Source organism: Chiloscyllium plagiosum, chromosome 22, assembly GCF_004010195.1.
Source record: "Chiloscyllium plagiosum isolate BGI_BamShark_2017 chromosome 22, ASM401019v2, whole genome shotgun sequence".
Taxonomy (NCBI): Eukaryota; Metazoa; Chordata; class Chondrichthyes; order Orectolobiformes; family Hemiscylliidae; genus Chiloscyllium; species Chiloscyllium plagiosum.
In genome coordinates, this window is record NC_057731.1 from 53008681 (window position 1) to 53026162 (window position 17482).

Here is a 17482-nt window from a genome sequence, read left to right on the forward strand (position 1 = left end):
GATGGGCGGAATGTCACCCACACAGCGGGAGCAAAGGGGGTGCCTTCGATACTTAGTCAGGCAGCGCGCGGTGACGTTACTCCCAGGACAACGTTCCAAATCCCCGGGCCTGGGTTCTGCAGCACGCGCCGCCGGGCCCACTATTTGTTACACCGTTTGTTACATATTTTGTTACACGGCCCCTGTTTGCTACACGTGGGGAAGCGGAGCCGCTCACTCAGGAGCGAATGCACCCTCTCCCTCTACATCTCCATCTCTCCCTCTCTCTGTAAACAGACTCCTTCCAGCAGCAGCAGCAGCAGGAGCCGGTACCTGCAATTTGGCCGGTTTACAATGCACCGGCTGGAAGCCCCGGGAGAGGGCGGCCGACCGAATTTGGAGGGATAACGCCGGCTCCTGCAAATCCCGCTCGGTAGGTAGTGTGCAAGCCGACCCTCTCTCCTCTCCAAGGGGATTTTATCCCCCCCCCCCCAAAGGAACATGATCGGGTTTTTAATGTGTATTTGGTTACCTTGACTTTACGTGAGTTAAGCGGTCGCCTTGCACAGTTCTGTGTGCAACAGCGAGACACGGGAAAGGTGACCCGTTGAATTTATACCGCGCAAATCACAAAAGCGGTTTGTTATGGAATCCCACACAGCAAAACTACAATATCACAGCAAAAAAAATTGTACCCTCCGCGATCCGGCCTCAGTTTAGGGTTAGTTTAGTGGAAAGAGTATTTGAGATACACTATTCCTGCACCCGGGTTCCTAATCTGTTCCATTTGCAGTTTTAAAACAGGGAGCCTTAGTCTAAAATGCAAAAGGTTCATCACCAATAGATTATATCCTCAGATTCCCCCCGCCTTTTTAATGAGACCCAGAGAAGGGTGGATGTTCACTTTTCTGACAAAAGACTGATTTGCATTTGTATAGCCTCTTACATGACCACGCACATAGGTCTTGACAGCGAATGAAGTGCTTTTGTCGGGCTAGTGGATGTGGTCGGTTAGGAAATATGGCAGTTAATGTGGACCCAGCGAGCAGCAACAAAGAGCATTGTGAAAATGAGCAGTTAGTCTGAGTGTGAGTTTGTTCTTCAAAGTCATGCCGCTGGGTTTTTCGGTCTCTCTGAACTGGCAGGTCTAATTCCACATGTGAACCGGAGAGTACCTCAGACCGTATAGCACTCCCCTACACTGCATTGCAGTTCAAACCCACCATCTGGTGTTTCAGGTGCAAAACTGATTATCAACAGGAGCACCCCAGACAATGGGATCTTCCTGTGCTGGTCAGGAGCATCCCAGACAATGGGATCTTCCCGTGCTGGTCAGGATTAAAGGGAGGACCCTGGGGCCATGTGGAAAAAAAAGGCACTTCATTGATTGTCATTTATCACAAACACAGACTTTGGCGTTGTGATTCGAGATCTCTCCAAGTAAGAGAAGAATTGAGTTGTGTTCTCATTGACAGGTTGTACAGGCTTCGGGGCTGATAGACCTCAGCTTTTGCCTAAAGTTGAACTAAATCAGTGAGTTCATGCATTCAACAGCAGGAGTAAATATCATTGAGTGGCACAGTGGCTAGCACAGCTGCCCCACAGCTCCAGGGACCTGGGTTTGGTTCCACCCTCAGGCGACTGTGTGGAGTTTGCACATTCTCCCTGTGTCTGCGTGGGTTTCCTCCGGGTGCTCCGGTTTCCCACAGTCCAAAGATGTGCAGGTCAGGTGCGTTAGCCATGGGAAAAGCAGTTTACAGGAATAGAGTAGGGGACTGGGTCTGGGTGAGGATTGGTGTGGACTCGATGGGCTGAATGGCCTGCTGTAGGGATTCTATGATTACCTTCCTGATGGGATTGAGCAGCCCCTGCTACTAAGGGCTAGAATGGCACCACAAGGGGAACTTGTGCATGGTCTGAGTGTGGAGATTATTGGAGCAGAGGGTGATGGGAGTGAGAAATGCTGGTTGGGCTGCACCAGACTTGACATTTCTTTTACTCAGGGAGAAAGTGAGGGCTGCAGATGCTGGAGATCAGAGCTGAAAATGTGTTGCTGGAAAAGCGGAGCAGGTCAGGCAGCATCCAAGGAGCAGGAGAATCAACGTTTCGGGCATGAGCCCTTCTTCAGGTTAGGTTATTCAGGTTATTCCTGAAGAAGGGCTCATGCCCGAAACGTTGATTCTCCTGCTCCTTGGATGCTGCCTGACCTGCTGCACTTTTCCAGCAACACATTTTCAGTTCAGTGCCTCTGACACCATCTGTGGAGAGGCGGAAATGGAATGAACTTTCAGGGGTGACACTTCATCAGAGCTGTTTTTTCTCTCTCTGCCGGTGGGACCAGAACTGCTGAGTTTCTCCAGCAATTTGGTTCCTCGAAAGCCGTCTTCTTTAGAGTGCTAACGCTGGGGTGTTAGAATCCTGTCCGGCTGCATCCCCTGTTGGGAAAGAGGGGGAATGTATTTTCACTCTGCGAAGGGCGCTACAGGAATGCAGTTTGTTCCTGTTTTGTTTTGCTTAACCTGCCTTTCTCTGTCCACAGGGAGCATGCTGTGCACGTTTCACCGTGCGTACGGCGCGGTGCAGGGCTCCAGCTTGTCATGGAGGGGGTACGGCGCGCTGAGACGATGTCCCAGCGCCTGGGGGCTGCCATCTCTCCCACAATGCGCCCCCCTGACCCTCTCCTTCTGCTCCAGGGGAGGCGGGAAAGGCAAGAGCCGGGGTCCTGAGGAGGCCGAGGCCGCTTTCTCGTCGGTGACGGTGACAGAGATCCGGCAGTTCCTGCGTGCCAAGGGCGTCCCCTTCCACGACGGCTACAGCTGCCTACAGGCCCCCAGCCCATTCACCACCACCACTACCACAGACCCCGGGGGACACAGGGAGACCTGTTCGCTGTTCATCGACAAGACGACCGGGGGCTTTGTGTGCACGGAGAGCTCGCTGGAGGGCAGCTGGCGGGATCTGCAGGACTGTCTGGAGGTGATGCAGAGGGAAGGCCGGCAGAGCCTGGGCCCCGATGTCAGGCTGGAGGCACCCGACAGCGACCGGGAGCTGGCCGAGAGGCAGGAGGAGCTGGGCGAGGCCCAGAGAGTCTGGGACAGGGCGACGGCCTTCCCGGAGCTGCCCGCGGACACCGCCAGGTCGGTCAAGGCCGCTTTCGGGATGGAGAAGGTCACCGAGGCCACCCTGGGGAAGCTGAGCGTCAGGTACTGCCAGGCCTCTGGGAGCCTGGTGTTCCCGTGGTTCGGAGGAAGGGACTCAGGGCTCCGAGGTCTGAAGCTGCTGTCTGTGCAGCAAGAGGGTGACAGGCTAGAGTACACAGCGACCACGCTACCCCGGGCAGGCCGTTACCACAACCTCTTTGGCCTGCACATGCTGAGCAGGAAGGACACGGCGTTGGTCCTCACCGCCAGGGAGGCCGACTGCCTGGCAGTGAGCTGTTCCACCGGCCTACCCTGTGTCTCCCTGCCCCGGGGGGTCAGCTGCCTGCCCCCTCCCCTCCTGCCCTACCTCGAGCAGTTCAAGAGGATCACCCTGTGGCTGGGCAGTGACCTCCGGGCCTGGGAGGCCTCCAAGATCTTCGCCCGGAAGCTGAACATCAAGCGGTGTTACCTGGTGCGGCCTGGCGAGCAGCAGCCCTGCCCACTGGAGGCTCTGGCAGCCGGCCTCAACCTGGGCAAGATCGTCAGGAACGCTGTGGCCGCCGGTCACAAATCCATCATCTCCTTCCGGCAGCTGAGGGACGAGGTCTTCGGAGAGCTGGCCAACGCCGAGCAGGTCTCCGGGATCCAGTGGCAACGCTTTCCGGACCTGAACAAACTCCTCAAGGGCCACCGTAAAGGCGAGCTGACTGTGTTCACAGGTAAATAACAAAATAAAAACACCGAAAGAACGACAGGCCGCTGGAGAGCTGAGGCAAAAGCAGATGTTTGCAGGAAAACCTGTTGGGGGGGGGCGGCATGGTGGCTCAGTGGTTAGCACTGCTGTCTCACAGCACCAGGGGCCCAGGTTCAATTCCAGCCTCAGGTATCTGTCTGTGTGGAGTTTGCACATTCTCCCTGTGTCTGTGTGGGTTTCCTCCGGGTGCTCCGGTTTCCTCTAAAGATGTGCAGGCCAGGTGAATTGGCCATGTTAAATTGCTCACAGTGTTAGTCAGAGGGAAATGGGTCTGGGTGGGTTACTCTTCGGAGGGTTGGTGTGGACTGGTTGGGCTGATGGGCCTGTTTCCACACTGTAGGGAATCTAATCTAATCATCTCAGCAGGTCAGCAACAATTAAAAGACAACTTCAGAATTGGTGTAGTGGACAGCAAAGAAGGTTACCTCAGAGTACAACAGGATCTTGGTCAGATGGGCCGAGGAGTGGCAGATGGAGTTTAATTTAATTAAATGCGAGGTGCTGTATTTTGGAAAGGCAAATCAGGACAGGACTGATACACTTAATGGTAAGGTTCTGGGGAGAGTTGCTGAACAAAGAGACCTTGAAATGCACGTTCATAGTTCATTGAAAATGTAATCGTACGTGGATAGGATAGTGGAGGAGGTGTTTGGCTTGCCTTTATTGATCAGTATATTGAGTACAGTCTGTTCTATAACATGATGGCTGTGTTCTTGTGTAACCCCACTTTGTAGATAAATCGAGCTTTAGAAACAGCGCTTAAAAGTATTGGCGATGTAATCACGTTACAGCCAACACATGTTTTAAGTTTGTGCTGCAGAAACAACGTCCCCAATTTGTCAGTCAGTGAATTCGCATTGACGAAACAACATGCACTGTACCAGACCGAGCTGTATCAGAATTGAGACGTCATGTTGTAGCTGTACAGGACATTGGTGAGGCCACTTTTGAATATTGCTAACAAATGTGGTTGCCCTTCTATAGAAGGGATATTGTGAAACTTGAAAGGGTTCAGAAAAAATTGACAAGGATGTTGCCAGGGTTGGAAGATCTGAGCTACAAGGAGAGGCTGAACAGGCTGGGGCTGTTTTCCCTGGAGCGTCGGAGGCTGAGGGGTGACCTTATGGAGGTCTATTGATTCTTAATTCCAGGTTTTAAAAAAAAAATGAATCCACCAAATGCCGTGGGTGGGATTTGAACGCAGGTCCCTGGGACATTATCTGGGTCTCTGGATTAACAGTCCAGTGATAAGACCACTAGACCAACACCTCCCCATAACTCATGGCTTTTTGGACTCAAGTTCACAATGATGTTTGACATCAAGGCTATGCTATAGAGGCATGCATAGGGTAAATTAGCAAGGTCTTTTCCCTGGGGTGGGGGAGTCCAGAACGAGAGGACATAGGTTTAGGGTGAGAGGAGAAAGATTTAAATAAGGTCTGAGGGGTAACCTTTTGACACAGAGGGTGGTGCATGTATGGAATGAGCTGCCAGAGGAAGTGGTGGAGGCTGGTACAATTGCGACATTTAAAAGGCATCTGGATGGGATTATGAATAGAAAGCGATTAGAGGGATATGGGCCAAATGCTGACAAATGTGAGTAGGTCAGATTGATATCTGATCAGCGTTGGATCCATAGGGTCTCTTTCCGTGTTATATGACTCTAGGTACATGAACAGGAAAGGTTTAAAGGGATGTGGGCCAAATGCTGGCAAATAGGACTACATTATTTTAGGAAACTTGGTTGACATGGATGTATTGGACTGAAGGGCCTGTCTATGTGCTGTATGACAGTATGACTAGGTCTGGCGGCATCTGTGGAGAGAAATCAGAGTTAATGTTTCAAGTCCAGTGACCCTTCCTCAGAACTCACCTGCTGAGATTTTCCAGCAATTTCAGTTTTTGCGGTTAATTTGGTCAAGGGTCCCAATTCATGTTCGCAAAGGATGGGGGAGGGCAACTGGATAGATCCACATTTCAGTTTAGTAATGAGCTGGTGGGGTATGTGAAGGGTCGGTTAGCTCAGTTGGCTGGATGGCTGTTTTGACACACAGACTGACGCCAACAGTGTGCGTTCGATCCCCGCAACAGCTGAGGTGACCATGAAGGATGCTCCTTCTCAACCCCTCTCCTTATCTGAGACGTGGTGACCCTCCGATTAAACCACCACCCGGCAGCTCTCTCTGAGAAGAGAACAGCGCTGTGGTCCTCTATGGTGACTTTATCTTCCCTTACCACAGGATGGGGATGTCACTGGCTGGGCCAGCATTTATTGTCAATCCCTAATTGCCCAGAGGGCAGTCCAGAGTCAACCACATTGCTGTGGGTCTGGAGTCACATGTAGACCAGACCAGGTAAGGATGGCAGGTTCCTTCCCTAAAGGGCATTAGTGACCCAAATGGGTTTTTCCTGACCATTGGCAATGGATTCATGGTCATCGTTAGATTCTTAATTCCAGGCTTTTTAAAAAATTGAATGCCGTGGGTGGGATTCAAATCCAGTCCCTGGGACATTACCTGGGGTTCTGGATTAACAGTCCAGTGATAATTCCACTAGACCATCGCCTCCCCATGACTCATGGCATATTGTACTCAGGTTCACAATGACATTTGACATCAAGGCTATGCTGTGTAGCGGGTGTACCTGATAGGGACTGGCTAATCCAGGATAAGCAAACCAGGCTGGCTTATTGTAAACACCCAGCTCTCTCTCTCTCTCTCTCTCTCTCTCTCTCGCTCTTCTCTGTCTCTGTCTCTCTCGCTGTCTCTGTCGCTGGCTCTCTCTCTCTCTCTCTCTCTGTCTCTGTCTCTGTCTCTGTCTGTCTCTGTCTCTCTCAACAATAGGTCCTACAGGCAGTGGAAAGACCACCTTCATTAGTGAGTATGCTCTAGACCTCTGTATCCAAGGCGTGAACACCCTGTGGGGAAGCTTTGAGATTAACAACGTGCGGCTGGCCAAGATCATGCTGACTCAGTTTGCGATGCAGCGCCTGGATGATCAGCTGGAGAAGTACGACGAGTGGGCGGACAAGTTTGAGAGCCTGCCGCTGTTCTTCATGACCTTTCACGGCCAACACAGCATCAAGTAAAGTATTTGGCGAGGATGGCTCAATAACCATTGGTATTCTTATGCAGTAAGGCCTCCCAAGGGTAGGAAACCAGTGGACATGGCGCGGACTCAATGGGCCGAGTGGCCTCTTCTGTGCTGTGAGATTTGCAGTGCAGGAGGACAGGAAGGAAGGAGTGACTCGAGCGAGAAGGTGTGGAGAGGGTCAGGGAGGGAGTTCCAGATCCTGAGGCCTAGGTGGCTGAGTGGTGCGGAGAACAGAATCCGAGCACTGTGTGAGGCCACAGTGAGAATGATGATCGGATCCTGCAGGATCATAGCACTGGCACTGAAACCCTGAGGAGCAATCACTCTCACTACAGCTGGGGTAACCTCGTTTTCCTTTTGACTGAACCCACTTTTTAATTACGGGCGGCACGGTGGCTCACTGGTTAGCACTGCTGCCTCACAGCGCCAGGGACCCAGGTTCGATTCCAGCCTCGGGTGACCATGTGGAGTTTGCATATTCTCCCCGTGTCTGCGTGGGTTTTCTCCGGGTGCTGCAGTTTCCTCACACAATCCCGAGATGTGCAGGTCAGGGTGAATTGGCCAAGCTAAATTATCTTTGAGGAGAAAGTGAGGTCTGCAGATACTGGAGATCAGAGCTGAAAATGTGTTGCTGAAGAAGGGCTTATGCCCGAAACGTCGATTCTCCTGTTCCCCGGATGCTGCCTGACCTGTTGCGCTTTTCCAGCAACACATTTTCAGCTCAAGCTAAATTATCTGTTGTGTCCATGGATGTGCAGGTTAGGTGCATTAGCTAGGGGAGATGTAGAGTAATAGGGGAGGGGAATGGTTCTGAGTGGGTCACTTTTTGTAAGTTGGGCCGAAGGGCCTGTTTCCACACTGTAGGGATGCTATGAAATGAATTGTCTCTGGCACTTCCCCAGCCTGCAGGCTGGTACATGGGGTGTATGGTTTGAGCTGTGGATGTGGGGGTTCTTACTGCACTGGCCCTTTGGCTTGTGTCTGTGCCCCACACACGCGCACCCCCCCCCACACCCCCCCGGTCTTCCAAGCTCCTGGTGGGTGAGGTGTTGAGGAAAGTCCCTGCAATTGTGTGTCAGGGCAGAATCCATCTCTAGTTACTCACTACCGTTCATTACCAGAATGTGGGGGGAGGGGTGTGTGGCAGTGGTGAAGCAACCACATCAGGGCATTGAATATAGATCTCCACAGTCTGGATGCATGGCCATTCAGCCCATCGAGCCCACACTGACCCTCTGAAGGGCACCCTCACCCTGTCCCTGTAACCCTGCATGCCAATCCACCCTAATCTGCACACCTCTGGACTGTGGGAGGAAACCCCTGCCGACATGGGGTGGGGTAATGTGCAAACTCCATACAAACAGTCGCCTGTGGGTGGGATCGATCTGGCTCTGTGAGGCAGCAGTGTTGAGTTTGCACATAGCCATGGGGAATGCAGGGTTACAGGGATAGGCTAAGGGGGTGGGATGCTGTTCAGAGGGTCACTGGGAGACTCGATGGGCTGAATGGCCTGCTTCCACACTGTAGGGATTCAACTACGCTTCTACACTGGGCAATGAAGGATAAAGCTGCAAGCGTCATTGTGTAAGTCAGAAGCAGATACACATCAGAAACCTGCAAAATCTACCTGAATAATCACACTGTGGCCCGTTACTCTTGAGAAACATTGATTGGCCAACAGGCTAATTCTTGTCAGACTGTTCTATTGTGGCCTTTTTCATCATCTGGCCTGCGACCATCCTGGCTGTGTACCCGATTTACCAGAATTATCATATCTTTAACTGTTGGGCTAAGGTGTCTGTAATTTCAAACCTTCTGTCTGCAGATTTGTAGATGGTAGCTCCCTAGTTTATACCATCCCCAGTAATCCTGGCGGAAGGAAATTTCCTCCCCCCAATTTATACATTGGTCATTTTGATCCACGGATCAGCTGTTGGGTAGCGTCTGAGTATTGCGACCCTGTCGTTGAGAAGATTCCCCCCCCCCCCCGCCCATCTCCTAAGACACAGTCACTGCTGTTTGGGGATAACTGATTGGGTTATTGACTAGGACGCATGGAAGAGGTCCTGATGCCTGAGCTGACACTTCCAAAGAGTCATCCATTTGCTTCCATTCCATTTTCCCACAGCTCTCGGTCCTGCAAACGTCTCCCCTTCCAGAATTTATTTTATTCTCCAGCACCTTCCAGATCTCAGCTTGAGAAGAGAAGACAGATGCTGGAAGTCAGAGTCAGTAGACGTGGGGCTGGAAAAGCACAACAGATCAGACAGCATCCGAGGAGCAGGAAGGTCAACGTTTCAGGCCTCTTCCAGTTCTATGTCTGTTGACTTCACCTTGAGGAGATTTCTCTTTGTGTCCCGTCTCCTTAAGGTCCCTGATCTTAAATTGTGGCTCCTGGTTACTGCCACTGTACAGCACAGAAAAAAGTCACTTGGCCCATTGAGTCTGCTCCTGTCTAAAATAGCCACCTAACTAGTCAGTCATTTTCCTTGACCCATAACCTTGTGTGCCTTGGTATTGCAAGTGCACATTTAAGTACTATGTATCCTCCCTAACAGAATCCATGTTGAGTCTGGAGCATCAGAGGCTGAGGAGTGACCTTATAGAGGTTTATAAAATCATGAGGGGCATGGATAGAGTAAATAGACAAGATCTTTTCCCTGGGTGGAGGAATCCAGAACTAGAGGGCAGAGGTTTAGGGTGAGAGGGGAAAGATTTAAAAGGGACTTAAGGGGAAACTTTTTCACACAGGGGATGGTGTGTATATGGAATGAGCTGCCAGAGGAAGTGGTGGAGGCTGGTACAATTGCAGCATTTAAAAGGCATGTGGATGGGAATATGAATAGGAAGGGTTTGGAGGGATATGGGCCGGGTGCTGGCAAATGGGATTAGACTAGGTTCAGATATCTGGTTGGCACTGATAGGTTGGACCAAAGGGTCTGTTTCTGTGCTGTACATCTCTCTGACTCAAGATCTCAATCAAATCTCCTGGACCTTCTTTGGTCTAAGGAGAACAATCCCAGCTTCTATTAGTCACAGGATTGTAAAAAGCACAGAAGGTGACCATTCAGCCCCAAGGGACCTGTGCCAGCCCAGTCTGTCCACACATACCGATGGTAGAACAAGGGAACAGAGACTGTGCTGGAAGAGACAGCTCAGCCCAGTTGGGGACACTGAAAGGGTCTGAATTTGTTGAGCCTCCTGAAATTTTAATGTTTGTAAGGTTTTGTTTTTGTCTGTGTTCTCATTTGCAATTCAAAACAGTGTTGGTTTATACAAACCGGGTGAATTTAACACCATTTCTCCTTATCCTGCAGGTCGGTTATTGATACAATGCAACATGCGGTATACATGTATGACATTAGCCACATTATTATAGACAACCTGCAGTTCATGATGGGACAGGAGCACCTCACTGTTGACAAGTAATTGAATATTTTTTAATATAATGCACCAGCTAAACTTTTTGCCAACTTTGCTTGCTAGATGTTTGCACCTTTCCAAGAATGGCGATGATTCTCCAGGTGGTATTGTTTATCGAGTTTTGAGAAGATTTGTAGCTCAGGTTGAGGTTCTGGATGTAGGTTTGCTCGCTGAGCTGGAAGGTTCATTTTCAGATGTTTCGTCACCATACTAGGTAACATCTTCAGTGAGCCTCCGAATGAAGCACTGGCGGTGTTTCCTGCTTTCTATTTATATGTTTGAGTTTCCTAAGGATGGTGATGTCACTTCCTGTTGTGACATTATTTCCTATGATGATGTCATTTCTGCTCTTTTTCTCAGCAGTTGGTAAATTGGATCCAAGTCAATGTGTTTGTTGATAGAGTTCCAGTTGGAATGCCATGCATCTAGGAATTCTCGTGTGTGTCTCTGTTTGGCTTGTTTCCTGATGCCAGCCACCAAACCGATGTGAAAGTTACATTCTCTGGTTCTGGACTCTTTCTTCCTCCCCCCCTGCCAAGAGAGAGGAGAAAGAACCCTGTCTGACTGGGCAAGTCAACTGTCTAACTCGCTTTGCTCTGATTTTAAAGAGCTGGAAATGTGTTGCTGGAAAGGCGCAGCAGGTCAGGGCATAAGCCCTTCTTGAAGAAGGGCTTATGCCCGAAACGTCGATTCTCCTGTTCCCTGGATGCTGCCTGACCTGCTGCGCCTTTCCAGCAACACATTTCCAGCTCTGATCTCCAGCATCTGCAGACCTCACTTTCTCCTCTGATTTTAAAGATGAAAGCTAAAACACTGTCTTTGTACCTCAGGTTTTCCGCGCAGGATTACATTGTCGGGACGTTTCGGAAGTTTGCTACAGACAATAGTTGTCATGTGACTCTGGTCATCCATCCCAGAAAGGAGGACGATGATAAGGAACTGCAGACTGCTTCAATCTTTGGGACAGCCAAGGCAAGTTCAAAGCAGGGACCACCAGGAGGCTCAGGGATGTGAATCACTTACAGTTATTCTTACCCTTTATCGCTCTGCATTTCTGTAAATGTGAGCTCATCCAAAACTCTGCTGCCCTTATCCAAACTCTCACTGCCCTTCTCCCCCCCCACCTTACTCACTCCCCCCACCCCCTCCCATTACCCACTGCCCCCTGTACCCACTGCCTCCCCCTTTTCCCACCGACACACTGTCTGTAAAACTGAGACCACTGGCCTCTCTCTCTCCCTCCAAACCTGACCTCCTGTTGTTTATCCTCCTCTCTGTCCCCCTTTGAAGGTAATCGCTGTGATTGTTTGGATGTTAAACTCTGGAGTCCTCTCCCCATGTCTCTCACCCTCCCTTCTATATGTTCGAACACTGAAACAATTGGAAGCCGATGGCCCTGATGTTTTGTCTGATCAATCTGTGACTTGCTGCAAGGCTCCGATCTGACCCAGTGACCGAACCCGGACAGTGATGCTGCCAAACATTGCTCTGTAATACTGCAACCACTAGCCAACCCTCCGTTACCCCTTCACATCCTCCTCAGTTTAAATAGTTTGATTACACATGGCCTTCGAAGTAGTGCTGCACTCTGAGTGATGCAGGCCCTGGGGTTTAGTTCAGCAACGAGTGCTCTCTCTGCTTTTATTCTTGAAATTGGTTTGGCTGCTTTTGGAATATTGCGTGCAGTTCTGGTCTCCTTCCTATCGGAAGGATGTTGTGAAACTTGAAAGGGTTCAGAAAAGATTTACAAGGATGTTGCCAGTGTTGGAGGGTTTGAGCTGAATAGGCCGGAGCTGTTTTCCCTGAAGCGTCAGAGGCTGAGGGACGACCCTATAGAGGTTTATAAAATCATGAGGGACAAGAATTGGATAAATAGACAAGGTCCCTTCCCTGGGGTGGGGGAGTCTGGAACTAGAGGGCATATTAGGTCTCTTGGTGGAGGCTGGTACAATTGCAACATTTAAAAGACATCTGGATGGGTATATGAATAGGAAGGGTTTGGAGGGATATGGGCCAAGTGCTGGCAAATGGGACTAGATTGGGTTAGGATATGTTGGACCGAAGAGTCTGTTTCCATGCTGTACATCTATATGACTGTATGGCACTGCTGTTTCAGAGCAGGGTTACAGGTCTGCCACTTGCTGGGGAGCTGGCTGCGCCAGTTGAGGGCAGTAGGTCTCCTGCAATGGCCATTAGTGAACAGGAAGGGGATCTTTAACAACCCATTCCTGCCTATGGCCATCATTGAGTGCTGGCTTTTTAATGTTGGATTTATATCATTGATCTCTGGAATGGTGAGCTTCAGTTACCTGGAGAGAATGGATCATTCAGCACTGGCCTTGGACCGGAGGAGGTTGAGGGGACAAATAAAATCACGAGGGATCCGGTAGGGTAGGTGGTGAGAATCTCTTCCCATTGGTGGAAGGGTTGAGAAAGAGAGGGCACAGACTCGATGTAATTGGCAAAAAGGAGCTTGGCAACACAAGGAGGAAACCTGTTCTGGAATGTACTGTCTGGGAATGTGGGCGGGAGGCAGGGTCACTTGTGTGGTTAGGATCTGGTTAGTGATCTTACCCCTTTTAGTGCTGTTGAGTTCCTAAATCAGCAACCAGTGGGGAATTGTAGCCCCCCACCCCCACCCGCCACCACCACCGCCTCGGCATTTTCTAAATCCTGAGACATTTCACTCTAGGTTAATACTCTGCAGTTGAAGGTGCCCTTGACTCTTTATCCACCTGGGACCAATTGGAATCAGACTGTCACAGAGCTCTATAGGAAAGGCGAAGGCCCTTCAGCCCATCGAGAATGTGATGGTCAAAAAACTATTCTAATCCCATTTCCCAGCGGTTTACCCATTGCCTTGTATACAATAGACAATAGGTGCAGGAGTAAGCCTTGGCATTGTGAGTGTACATCGAAATCCTTCTTCAGTGTGATGAGGGTTTGTACCTCTCCCACACTCACAGGCGGGGACTTCCAGAATACAACCAGCCTCTGGATGAAAGCTATAAAAATTGGGGAGGCAATGGCCTTTTGGTCTTATCACTAGACTGTTAATGCAGAGATCCAGGTAACGTTCTGGGGACCCGGCTTCGAATCCAGCCACGGCAGAAGGTGGAATTTGAATTCAATAAATAGCTAGAAATGAGAGTCTAATGATGACCATTGTCGATTGTCAGAAAAACGCATCTGTGTCACTAATGTTCTTGAGGGAAGGAAACTGCCATCCTTACCTGGTCTGGCCTCCATGGCAATGTGATTGACCCTGAACTGCCCTCAGAGCAATTAGTGATGGGCAATAAATGCTGGCCCGGCCAGTGGCATCCTCATTCCGTGAATGAACAAAAAAAATTGTCCTCACAGCCCATAAAACCATAAGACACAGGAGCAGATATGAGGCCATTCAGCCCATCGAGTCTGTTCTGCAATTCAATTGTGGTTGGTAAGTTTCACAACCCCATTCTCCGGTTTTTTATCGTAACTCTTTATTCCATTAATACTCAAGAACCTATCTATCTCAGTCTTAAATATACACAATGACCTGACCTCCATAGCCTTCTGTGCAAATGAATTCCACAGATTCCCCTCTCTCTGGCTAAAGAAGTTTCTCCTTATCCCCATCTAAAAGGTCTTCCCTTTTGTTCTAAGGCTGTGCCCTCGAGTCCTTGTCTGTCCTACAATGGAGACTTCCTGCCCCTTCCCTTCAATCTCAGTCCCCGGTCATTGACCCCTCCCTTGGTGGGGTGCGGGGAGTGGGATGTTTCTGTCCAAGTGTTGTTCCTGTTGAGTATTGATGTTGGGGTGAGGGTGGGGTGCAGGATTGGCTAAAGCAGTGACTTACCTGGTTCTGTTTGGTTGGGCCCAGGCGAGTCAGGAAGCAGACAATGTGCTGATCCTCCAGGATAAGAAGCTAACCTCTGGCCCGGGCAGGCGCTACCTCCAGCTGGTGAAGAATCGCTTCGACGGAGAGCTGGGCGTGTTCCCGCTGGAATTCAAGAAGGCTTCGCTCACCTTCTCGGCCATCAAGGGCAAGGTCAGGCTCCGAAAGGTGAAGGAGGAAGGCCAGAACGGCCCAGAGCAGCCTGGGAAATCTGCCGACGCCAAAGGCAAAAAGTGACGGAGTAGGCCACCTGTCCGTCCGGCTCGAGAAAGAGAAATGACAGAAGGGGAGGAACGTGGCTGCTGTTGGCCTCCTGCTCTCCAACTGCCCCAAGCCTAAGGGTTCCTATCACTTTAACATTTTGGGCAGTGATTTGGCAGAATGGTGAAACCCGCCCCCCCCCAGCAGGGAGACCTCAGCCTGTGGAAAAGGCCTGGCTGCTCCTCAGTGGGAACATGGACCTTCCTCAACCCATTTCTTCTCAAGGTCAGGTCCCCTCCCCCCACTCCAGTGCCCATCGAACAGCCAGCACTCTTATCCTGCAGCACAAAGATGCTGACAGAACTTTTAAACACTCAGTGACTGTTTTGTTTCCTGGCACCGTTGTCGTTTGATCTCTATCCCAATCTCTGACCTGTCCTTAACCCTGCTTTGGGCATCTTCCTGCATCTTAAACTGCATCTTCGTTCCTCCCCCTCATCAGCAACATAAATCCACACTGTCCCTTCCCCTCCCAACCCCAGTCCTGACAAAGGGTGACTGGACACAAAATGTTAACAGTTTCCACTTTCCACTGAGGCGGAGTTTTCCTGCATTTGCTTCAAAGCACTTGGAGGTAATTAAAAAGAGACAGCTATTATTTACCTGTCTTTAACTGAAACCCATCGTGTGTCCCCTGCAGAGATAGCCAAAAAGAAAACCACCTGTCAATTTTCACCGCTGCAGGGCTGAATGCACAGAAGGAAAGGACTTGCATTTATATATCGCCTTTCACAGGAGTGCTGTGCAGTCAGTGATGTACTGCCCCAGTCCAGTCGCTGATTCACCCTCAGCACCAGTGAGGGAGACGTACTGAATCCAGGGTACACTGAGTTGGTGTGTACTTGACTCACTGCCTGACAAGAGAACTGACAATGAGAATGCTTGACGTTTACTGTCTTTTATTTGAGTTTTTATTTGTAATGCACTGTGACCATATTTGGGAACCTAACTCCCCGAGGCTGACACACTGACTCTAGCTCCTCGCTGGGGGACGGTCAATCCTCATCAGCTCCAGCTCCTGCTGTGAAGACACTACCTGGAAACGGCCAGGAGCAGGAAGAGGGCTGCAACGCTGGAAATCAGAAATGGTGGAAATGCTTGTTAGGGGCAGACAGCGCTGTGAAGAGAGAAAACCTGAACTCATGTTTCAGCTCAGTGACTTCCATCAGAATGGGCTCATGTGGACAGTTTTCGGTGTAAAATATTTAATGCTGTTTCTCTCTTCACAGACTTAGCTGGTGTTTTCCAGTATTTTGGATTTTTGTATAAACACTGCGGCCCTAACTAACTGTGTGTGTGTGTCTGTCTGTCTGTGTGTGTGTCTGGATATGAGTGTGCATCTGTCTCTCTGTGTCAAGATGTGTGTGTCTGTCTCTGACGTCTGGATGTGTGTGTTCCTATGAGTTTGCCTGTCAGTATATGCACATCCATGTGTGTGCCTGTCTGTCAGTGTGTATCCAGGTGTGTGTATGTGCACACTACGTTATCATGTGGGTTTCTAACTCAACCAACTACCTCCTTGTTTACCAAAGCACATAGGAGAAAGTGAGGACTGCAGATGCTGGAGATCAGAGCTGAAAATGTGTTGCTGAAGAAGGGCTTATGCCCGAAACAAGATTCTCCTGTTCCTTGGATGCTGCCTGACCTGCTGCGCTTTTCCAGCAACACATTTTCAGCTCAGTACCAAAGCACATACACATGTTCCCCTTTCGAAACCTGGAGATTTTTATCATCATGTAATTATCTCAAGATTATGTCCAGCCTTTGACCTGTTCTCAGGCTAAAGCTGAAGGAATGAATTTGACCCTGAATAAAACTGCTGACCAATGTTGTTAATATATTGAATTCCGTTTCCCATTCCTATCATAGAGGCTGTGACACTGATTGGATTGTTTTGCAGAGTATAACTGTACCATTGTTTCAATCAGTGCTAGATGCACTGCTGAGGTCTGTGTATGTATTTCGGGGTCACATGGCTCTTAGGAGATGGTTGTCTACTTCTGAATTATGCACCATTTTTCCGTCTTTTTTTTAAAAAATGAAACCTGATTCATGTTTTATTCCCAATGTCGCTGCTATGTGTTAGGATTAATTATGCATACTCGAGCCGATTAGAAATTATGTCTGACTATTCACTATGTGATTCTGATCTCACTTTTTGTAATAAAATGGAACATTGCACTGTGTCTGTTGACTTGAAAAATTCTCAGGATCTACAGCAACTCGCCACAGGCGTCAGGTGAGTGTGAATGAACCTGATGGAGTTTGGGACTGACTAAAAGACTGCTTGGAATTTGGAACTTGCTATTATAAAGCATGGTGGCTCAGTGGTCAGCACTGCTGCCTCACAGCACCAGGGTCCCAGGTTCAATTCCAGCCTTGGGTGACTGTGTGGAATTTTGCACATTCTCCCCTGTGTCTGCGTGGGTTTCCTCCCACAGTCCAAAGATGTGCAGGTTAGTTGAATTGGCCATGCTAGATTGCCCATAGTGTTATTAGGTGCATCAGTCAGAGGGAAATGGGTCTGGGTGGGTTACTCTTCGGAGGGTCGGTGTGGACTTGTTGGGCTGAAGGGCCTGTTCCACACTGTAGGGAATCTTCTTAAAAAAAAAATCTAAAGCATGGGTGAGAAGTTTAGGTCTATTCTAGGAAACTCCAGACAAGTACATAGGAGAGAATGGCAAAAGAGCTGGTAATAGGGTTTGGAGCAGATTCTTAGGAAATATAAAGGCCAAGGGTTTGTCTGTAAACACTCTGCTATCTACTTTCTCCTCGCCAGATGGTGCTAAATCTCTGCATCAGCATTTGAAAGAAGGTTTAATTGCAATTGAGAAACTCCACAGTAAAGGGGAGGAGAGCTCACATTTTAATGATGTGGAGATGCTGGTGTTGAACTGGCGTGGGCAAAGTTAACAATCACACAACACCAGGTTATTGTCCAATAGGTTTATT

At 49.5% G+C, this 17482-nt stretch overlaps 1 protein-coding gene across 2 annotated transcripts; it reads left to right on the top strand.

The window, feature by feature from the left end:
- The first annotated feature begins 296 nt into the window (after positions 1-296).
- On the top strand, positions 297-16138 carry twnk (twinkle mtDNA helicase). Of its 2 annotated transcripts, XM_043713066.1 has the most exons (6): positions 297-412; positions 2519-3838; positions 6717-6957; positions 10284-10391; positions 11220-11361; positions 14255-16138. In XM_043713066.1, the coding sequence occupies exons 2-6, from the start codon at positions 2524-2526 to the stop codon at positions 14504-14506; spliced, it is 2058 nt and encodes a 685-aa protein (XP_043569001.1). In that variant the 5' UTR covers positions 297-412; positions 2519-2523; the 3' UTR covers positions 14507-16138. The 2 variants fall into 2 exon arrangements, with proteins under 2 accessions (XP_043569001.1, XP_043569002.1); XM_043713067.1 differs by lacking the exons at positions 11220-11361; positions 14255-16138 and adding an exon at positions 10750-10938.
- The last annotated feature ends 1344 nt before the right edge of the window (positions 16139-17482 follow it).